This window comes from Palaemon carinicauda, chromosome 1 (genome assembly GCF_036898095.1).
Source record: "Palaemon carinicauda isolate YSFRI2023 chromosome 1, ASM3689809v2, whole genome shotgun sequence".
NCBI classification, from domain to species: domain Eukaryota; kingdom Metazoa; phylum Arthropoda; class Malacostraca; order Decapoda; family Palaemonidae; genus Palaemon; species Palaemon carinicauda.
The window spans coordinates 16,582,499-16,592,681 of record NC_090725.1 but is presented as its reverse complement, the minus strand read 5'-3'; the positions used below and the strand labels follow the sequence as shown (position 1 = coordinate 16,592,681).

Below are 10,183 nucleotides of genomic sequence, written 5' to 3'. Positions count from 1 at the left end.
AGTTGGAAACCACAACTGCCGTGTTGTAGTTAGGAAATGTGGGAAGAGTGTGAGGGGTTGAATCCATGTGTGTGCGTGTGTGTATGTGAGCATATCTATCTAAATATTTAGCCGTCATTTATATATATATATATATATATAAATATATATATATATATATATATATATATATATATATATATATATATATATATATATATATATATATATATGGGCTACATATGAGGATTATTTATTCAAGATAGGCTTGACATAAGGTATTTGTCATGCTATGTCAAGTAATTCTATTGAAATAAGGTTGTCGATCCCATGCCCTTTACGATTGTCTGCGACCACCGCAGTCATCTAATCACCATTTACATCACAATTTGCAAAGGTTGATAATGTAGAGGCACAATTATGTTTTAACTGATTGGAACCTCGTTCAGGAGTTGGTGGTAATGACGGCGACACGCCTTTAGTAAATCCGTTAATACAGGAACAGCACGTGACTAGCACGCTGGAAAACACTGTAATTGAGTCCCTTTTGTGATGTAACTGAATAGTTTCTTCTGTATTTTAATTAATAACCTGTAAGTATCATCAAACAAACGGTACATCTGATTAGGGCGAAACAAACCCGGTCTTCGGGAGGGAGGGTGGGACGGGGCACCGCTTTCTGATAGCCATCTGGTGTCCACTAATTGTCAGCAATTCCACATCATCGCATGTTACCGCTTAACTACCACTAAACCATCACCATTGCTGCCGCATTTAATGATTCTCGAGGCTAACCCACCGTCACGAACACCGCTACCTGCTCCCACTCTGCCTTATTACGTCACAAAGACGAGGTAAAGATGAACTGCTCCCCCAGCTCTGCTCTACGTATGCTGATTGAGTTATAGACGTTATTCGTTCATAATATCTTGTAACTATGACGACGTTGAAGATTTAATTTAGTTTGTATTTCATTGCATATTTTGTTCACCGTCAATTTTTAAGAAAGAGCCTCACCTTGGTAAACCACGACATCATGTAACTATGACGGCGTTAAAGATTTAATTCAGTTTGTATACTATTGCATATTTTGTTCACCGTCAATATCTAAGAAGGAGCCCCACCTTGGTAAACCACGGGACGATATTTTGTAACTATGACGACGTTGAAGATTTAACTTAGTTTGTATTCCATTGCATATTTTGTTCACCGTCAATTTTTAAGAAGGAGCCTCACCTTGGTAAACCACGGGATTGCGCTAAAACGTTTAATTTCCGTTATGGATGAAGAGGTTGAATCTAATTAGGTATTCAAAGATTTTGTATTCATTATTGTGAATAAACCCTTTCCAGCTTTTTGAATACTACATAACAATGTCTATTCTGAGTGGTTTTATACATCTTGTTCGTCTCGGCTTAAGAGAGAGAGAGAGAGAGAGAGAGAGAGAGAGAGAGAGAGAGAGAGAGAGACCCTAGTAATGCCTTCCCTCCAAAAGATGCTTTTTTATTACTACCAGCCTTTTACCATTAGCTAGTGGTCACATAGTCCCCAAGGTCTACCTGATGCTTGATCATCAACCATTGCCTGGTCCTCCTTGATTCTAGGTGGGTGGTGTATCATATGGGTTTCCTACACGTTTGGTCCTCGGGATTTGTGTGACAGCTCAATGGCCTGACTCTTACTTATACCACTTATGAATGACCTAAGAACTTTTACACCTTTAATTAAAATCATCGTAAAAATAGAAACGTCTTATTATACTCAATTTTTTTTTAATGAGGCGCATTTGCAGTGACTCGCAGGGGTGCCCTTTTAGCTCGGAAAAAGTTTCCTGCTAGTTGATTGGTTAGAATTATTTTGTTCAACCAATCAGCGATTAGAAACTTTTCCAAGCTAAAAGGACACCCCTGCAAGTCAGTGCAAATGCGTCTCAATATAAAAAATTGACTAAAGGTAATAATGGCAAAGCACACACAATTAACCAAACAAGAATCCTACCTTACTTTGTTAGTGGTAACATTAGGGACTTAAACTTATAAGCAAAATCATAAACGTGAAGTGGTTCCATGCCGATAGTGAAAATAATCGGTTACCCTATATGTACTACAAATATGAATTATGTGATTGCTGTATGGATTCGATAAGAGCCTTTTAGTAGAGTAAAGAAAGACTAGAGCTAAGTTATATATATATATATATATATATATATATATATATATATATATATATATATATATATATGTATATTTGAATATATATATATATATATATATATATATATACATATATACATATATATATATATATATATATATATGTATATTTGAATATATATATATATATATATATATATATATACATATATATATATATATATATATATATATATATATATACATATATATACATGCATACATATATGTATATATATACATATATATATATATATATATATATATATATATATGCATATATATACATATATATATATATATATATTTGAATATATATATATATATATATATATATATATATATTTATATATATATATATATATATATATATATATATATATTTGAATATATATATATATATATATATATATATATATATACATATATATATATATGTATATATATATATATATATATATATATATATATATATATATATATATATACATATATGTATAATATTATATTTATTATTTGTTATTAAAATGATGGTTGAGAAAGTGAAATCTGACAAATAAACCCTGAAAAGTTTTGTCTCGAAATCTCAAGACTGTGTGATATGAAGATTAAGGGAAACTGTTATCTTCAACAATAGAATTTTACGTCTGGGTTGGGTCCCTTTCAAGAACATCAGCTGATCAGATTTCGATCTTGCTTCAATTATCCCCTTTCAAGAAAACTAAGCGGGTAGCTAGAGCTTGATTTTTATCAAACATACTTGATAACAGTTGAATCCTTTCAATAAACTGCACACAATTCTCCATAGGACAGTTGAATCCTTTCAATAAACTGCGCACAATTCTCCATAGGACAGTTGAATCCTTTCAATAACCTGCGCACAATTCTCCATAGGACAGTTGAATCCTTTTAATAAACTGCGCACAATTCTCCATAGGACAGTTGAATCCTTTCAATAACCTGCGCACAATTCTCCATAGGACAGTTGAATCCTTTCAATAACCTGCGCACAATTCTCCATAGGACAGTTGAATCCTTTCAATAAACTGCGCACAATTCTCCATAGGACAGTTGAATCCTTTCAATAAACTGCGCACAATTCTCCATAGGACAGTTGAATCCTTTCAATAAACTGCGCACAATTCTCCATAGGACAGTTGAATCCTTTCAATAAACTGCGCACAATTCTCCATAGGACAGTTGAATCCTTTCAATAAACTGCGCACAATTCTCCATAGGACAGTTGAATCCTTTCAATAAACTGCGCACAATTCTCCATAGGACAGTTGAATCCTTTCAATAAACTGCGCACAATTCTCCATAGGACAGTTGAATCCTTTCAATAAACTGCGCACAATTCTCCATAGGACAGTTGAATCCTTTCAATAAACTGCACACAATTCTCCATAGGACAGTTGAATCCTTTCAATAAACTACACACAATTTTCCATAGGACAGTTGAATCCTTTCAATAAACTGCACACAATTCCCCATAGGAAAATTGACCAAAATTGCGAATGAAGATCATACATAATGTAAGACCTCTGTCAGTGATGAGTCTGTTCATTTCTATAGTTACGTTTTAAGCTTTATTGGTCCTCACTTTTCGGAGGTCCATTGAAGTTGATATAAAGCGGCAAAATTTTCTGAAAGTAACAAGGTAAAAAAGTATTAATAAGATTATGAAATTATCTGAATTCTAATAAGTTGTTGTAATCTAAATTATATTAGTTAGAAAAGAGTCAGTTCCCTTTAATTGAAGCGTGGATACTTAATGCTAGTGTATACTTGGAGCGTCTTTGCAAAAGAAATACTTTCCTCCATTGTGCAGACGCTGGCACCTCGTACCTGCACTGTAACTTTAAAAAGTATTAAAACGATTTAAAACTCCGTTCCACAACGGAGTTTTGGTCATAAATTCCAAGTATAATGTGAATGTAAAAGCAGCCAATTCCCCCGAACTTTGTTATTGTAATTCTTAGGAAAGAGAATCAATGTACATATTGCAAGAATTCTGGTAGCTGCTACTCGCGGTGTTGACGTTTATGTGGGCCTCCCTTTTTCATGGCTGAGTAATGATAGCAGCAAAGATCTTATGATTAAGTCATTGGCGTAATCATCTACATTTGATATAAAAAATATTGTGTAATTAATATCTTTTCATCGCCTTTACAGTATTTACCACAGATTGTTAAAAGGGTTTCAATATTTCTGGTTTTAACCCTTTTACCCCCAGGCTATTTGGAAATTTCCAACCCTTAACCCCCAGGGGTTATTTTTTTTTCAAGCACATTTTGCAGTATATATTTCTTAAATTGCTTTATCAGCCTTAATTTTTATCATAGAGAGGTCAGGTTACTCTCATTCTCTTGGAAAATGCCTGAAGTTTCTCAAAAAATTATCAAAAATATGCAAAAAAAAAAAAAAAATAGCAGTTATTTGCAAGGACGTACCGGTACGTCTATGGAGGTAAAGGGATGAGTTTTGTGAAACGTACCAGTACGTCCTTTGGGGGTAAAAGTTAACATAAATGCAAATTTAATCACCACTTAAATCATTTTCATATTTCTGTCAACAGATTGGTTGGAAACGTCGACAGTGACATCTACGCCCTAGGCAGAGAACTAACGTAGATGTATTGTCTCCCCGCTGTATTGGATATCGCTTGTCTGGCACCATGCTTGACGATTCTGGTGAAATGTATTGGACGAAATTTGTATATTACTGACAAGAATTTAACTCTGGTATTTAGGTATTTACGGTAATTAAAAACAACAGAGAAAATTTAATGAGCTCTAAATGTGTTATTTTTCAGTCAGGAAAATATAATTTTCTCACAAATTCGTTTCTGTCAATTTGGTCCATTTTCATCTTCCATGATAATTACTAGATGACCATATCGTTATTATTATTATTATTATTATTATTATTATTATTATTATTATTATTATTATTATTATTATTATTATTATTATTATTATTATTATTGCGAAAGGTAAACTGATCTATTCCACTCGTAGTAATAATTTATCGAAAACTTATTATACTCCAAACAGACCATGAAATTTGGTGCAGATTATTTAAATGGAAACAAGATATAATTGTTAATAAAAACATTGTTAAATCAGAACAACAACTTAAAATACGCATAAAATACATAATGTAAACCTAAAATTCCCTGAATTTTTAGAAATCCTGTAGTTTTATAACAGAATATTTACAAACATTCGGTGTAGCACATATTCTTCATTGGAATCTCTCTCTCTCTCTCTCTCTCTCTCTCTCTCTCTCTCTCTCTCAATGTGACAATTTCTTTACATACAAAATAGCAAACACTTGGAATAGACTTCCAACGGATGTAGTAAACAGTAACACGGTAAATGAGTTCAAGAATAAATTAGACAAGATCATAAGAACTCTCTAAATGTTTAAACTAAATCGCTCTACGAAAGAGCAAATAGTCTCCGAGGATGGACTATAAAGGTCTTTGAAACATCCAAAATTCTCTCTCTCTCTCTCTCCCCTCTCTCTCTCTCTCTCTCTCTCTCTCTCTCTCTCTCTCTCTCTCTCTCTCTCTCTCTCTCTCTCTCTCTCTCTCTCTCTCTCTCGTATTCCAATGCCCTTATGGACGGGACATGATTTTCTCCTAGAATTAAGATACGTGAAAAATATTTCAGAGGATTGTAATATTTTCATAACCTTCGCTTATTCCATTACCAGCACGCTAACCCATTCCTTTCTTATTATTGTTGGTTGTAAACCTTTAATGTGGGCTTATTTATACTTATTCTAAACAACGACTTAGGTTTTTCCATCTCTGAATTACTTTTTTCCATTGACATGAATTCTGCATTTAAGCAGATAAAGAGATCTGCAATAAGGACGACTATTTTGTAGTTGCTATTATTAATACCATCTGGAGGATGTATTCTTACAAAAAGAACATCGGAAATTAGTTATGTAGCAAAATTGTCGCATATATATATATATATATATATATATGTATGTGTGTGTGTGTGTGTGTGCGCGCGCATGTGTTTGTGTGTGTATGTAGGCTATGTGTGTATGCGTTTGTGTGTACATATGTACGTTTTAAGTTTGATCGTTTATATTTGTGTGTGTATAATAAAATAAATTATTTCAAATCAAGGGAGAGATTCAAAATGTCCCCTTGGACGTTAAAAGCGCAATGATCAAACTACAAAGTTTGTAATCCGATGTAAACAGAAATATACCATAAACATTTAATTTTTTCCTACTTATGATATAAAATGTGTATTCAATAAAAAAAAGAATGAATTTTATACTAAGATTGTTAAGAAAAATACCAGCGGCACAAGGAAAGAAGAGCTTTTTTTATCAACTGGTGTAATGAAGCTCTTCCAATGGGTGTTCCATAGACAGTCTTACTCTTAGGTGCTATCGAGAGAAGTAGTGTTAGTAATAATCAATATAATGTAGCCATAGGCAATGATCTATCACGTGTCAGAGTGGTGGAAGGTGGTTCGGGGTCGAGGCGCCTTTGTTTATTACCTAAATAACTAGAAACTACTTCAGTTGTTTATGTATTTAACAGTTCATAGGCTGTATCTAGATTTTTTTACGATATTGTTTTTTTATTTTTTTAATCATTTTTCAAATAAGAGAACGAAAGTCCATGGTATACATGGCAAAATAAACAGGATTCTTTCAAAGATTTTATATCAAGAGACAATACTCTAGTCGGATTATGTCAATCATTAAACAATGGATGGCTTTAATGATTTAACTTTAGTCTCCCTACCAAATAGTTTTAACTAAAGAATACTAAATCTATTTCTACTGGTAATACTGTTTCCTTAATGAGAAAAATCTACATCTGATACTACATACCATATCTCCCATTGCCCATCTAGTATTTAAGACTATTTTAACTTGAAATGTTGAAATTTAAAGCATGATCTTAATATTAAATCAATGTTGACGTTGAACTACTCCAGAGATAAAAATTGTAAGCTTTAAAAAAATACTGACGATTATAAATCATAGAAAAATCCATTAAATCTTACATCATACGTATGATTTTAAGGAATAACAAGAGGGCAACGAAAGGAATTTTATATGTATGTATGTATGTATGTATGTGTATATATATATATATATATATATATATATATATATATATATATATATATATTTATATATATATGTATGTATATATACTGTACGTTTATATATGTGTGTATATATATATATATATATATATATATATATATATATATATATATATATACATACATATATATATGTATATATATATATGCATATATATAAATATATATATATATATATATATATACATATATATATATACACACACACACAGACACACGCACAGGTAAATCTCACTGTAATACACTTTAAGTGTGCAAGAAGAGGAATCTTTGATAGAATCAGATATTATTAAGGCGATAAATCAAAATAAAGACTTTTATCTACTGTTGTTCTATGATATTCATTTGTTTCTACACTTCTTACTTATTTTGTTCGTGATTTCTGTATTAGAGAAGCATAGATGAATCTTAATGTATTGCTTTAGAAGTGTATTGTTATTTATTCGTATAAGATATGTTTAAGAGATTGTTTTATATGAAATATCCACACATAATAGTCATATAAGTATATGTATAAATATGTAAATACTTGCCATGCATATATACTTATATGTATATATATCTTGACTGCTTGAGAGTGTGTGTATGCATTTGTCTTATGCATGCATACAGCTCAGAAATACAGTAGATATAAGCATGCATATATTGCTCGTATGTGCTGTATGTATAAATATATAATTATGTTTATATGCATATAGTATATAGATACATGAAGCGTGTATCTTCTTAATGCATGAATAGGTACTCGTAAACATTCATTTATAGGAGCATACATTTGTAAGTTTTGTATGTATATGTATATATGCATAGATACATGTGAAAAGATATGTTTGCGTGTCCATATAGAAAATAATATGTAATTTATTTATTGTTTATAGTTGACTGTATTACTGTACATAATAAAGACGGTATTGTGTTCCCCGAAAAAGGTCGTCGAGACTTCCAAAAGAAAAAAGAATAATGGAAACAACGTGTTAATGTTTGTTTTTTGGACCGTGACATGCATTATTAGAGGTTAGTTTCTAGAGAGCTTATAAAGTGTGCATACGCTATAAGGTATACAGTTTTCAAGTGCGTATCTCCTAAGGTATACAGAGCTTTTGAAATGTGTCCATGCTAAGATGTCATGAGGTGTTTCCCTAAAGCAAGAGAGTTAATAAAATGTATGAGTTCACGTTGAAGTTATTTCTGATTACCTGGATTTTTTTTCTTGAGTATCTATTGAAACGTATTTCATTCATAAGATTGGATGATCTATGATGCTTAGGAGATTGTGTATAGGCCTAAAGGTTAGTATTTTTATTATTATTATTATTATTATTATTATTATTATTATTATTATTATTATTATCATGAAAGAATCTCGTTCTGTTCTCAGATCTTTGTTTGTTTATGACATTACCATATAATTGTCTCATTTGACTGAGACGAAAGAAGTACTTTATAGTCAAATGAGACAATTATATGGTAATGTCACTATTATTATTATTATTATTATTATTATTATTATTATTATTATTGTCGTTATTGCAGTTGTTGTTGAGAATTTAAATCACATAGTTTTGAAACTTTGAAGGAACTCTCAAACTATTTGGTGAAGTGAATGAATGATTAGGAATTATAAGAATTTATGAAAAGAAATGAGATGACAGACAATTTATAAAGCGGATAGAGAGCAATGGATATCCAAAAGGATAACAGAAGATGGAATAGCGCAGCACGTGAGAATTATTGCCCTCTTGACTCCTAGAATATGGGGAAGCGAACCCTCGAGAGGGGATGATAAAAGAAAAGACACCAGTTTTGTCAGACCAGATAAAACAAAGAAAGGGTTTTGAAAGAATATGCTAAGGGAAATAAAAAAAGCATAAGAAGAATGGGGGAAGGGTAGAAGGAGAGAAGTAGCAAGAGGGAGATGAGGAGGAAGTTTTAGGGGTCGAAGGGAGAGTTGTGTGTGCGCCAAAAAAAGAAAAAAAAAATCAATTTTACTTTGTTATTGAATGCATGGGTACTCTTACGTGAACGGCAAAGAGTCCCGCTCAAGTGGAAAATGAAACAAGTCCCGCGGGGACAAGTCGATTTTTTTTAGACATTCAATAAATGCGACGCAGACCTGGGACCCCAACATTTTCACTGTGATTGGTACAGTACCAAAGCTGCTCCGGTGCTCTCTCTCTCTCTCTCTCTCTCTCTCTCTCTCTCTCTCTCTCTCTCTCTCTCTCTCTCTCATGTGAAATGTTTTTAACTTTTTCCGGCGGGATTTTTTTTGTATGCAGGGTGTATCTTTGTATATTTGACCATCTTTTTTTTAAATTCTCTCTCTCTCTCTCTCTCTCTCTCTCTCTCTCTCTCTCTCTCTCTCTCTCTCTCTCTCTCTCTCTCTCATGTGAAATGTTTTTAACTTTTTCCGGCGGGATTTTTTTGTATGCAGGGTGTATCTTTGTATATTTGACAACCTTTCTTTTTAAATCTCTCTCTCTCTCTCTCTCTCTCTCTCTCTCTCTCTCTCTCTCTCTCTCTCTCTCTCTCTCTCTCTCCATGAACATGAAAGGCTTGCATACATGAAAGTGCAAACATTTTAGTGAAAATTCAAAGAATTCTATTTTTTCGAATGGAAAATAGCAGTACCTTAAATTGCCGAGGTCATCCCAAAACTATCACGCCAAAGAGAAAATTCTATTGCTTTGGTTTGAATCTGATTTTTTTCCCCATGCTTTTCGGTTTAGTAACTCGGACTTTTACCGTTTTTATATTCTTTTTTTTTCAATGAAATATCGTATGTTCGAAAGGATAGAAGAAATCTTTCTTGATTTTACTCAAGGGTTAACCATTCTAAAAGAAAAAAATAAATAAATAAAA

The 10,183-nt window shown here is 32.2% G+C and overlaps 1 protein-coding gene across 1 annotated transcript in view; it reads left to right on the top strand.

Annotated features, from left to right (window-relative positions):
* Positions 1 to 5,016, top strand: part of fuss (fussel) — an 83,928-nt gene extending 78,912 nt beyond the window's left edge. The window contains exon 8 of the mRNA XM_068374176.1: positions 4,750 to 5,016. Coding sequence (XP_068230277.1) covers positions 4,750 to 4,787 — 38 coding nt within the window. The 3' untranslated portion in view covers positions 4,788 to 5,016. The remainder of the gene's footprint in view (positions 1 to 4,749) is intronic.
* The last annotated feature ends 5,167 nt before the right edge of the window (positions 5,017 to 10,183 follow it).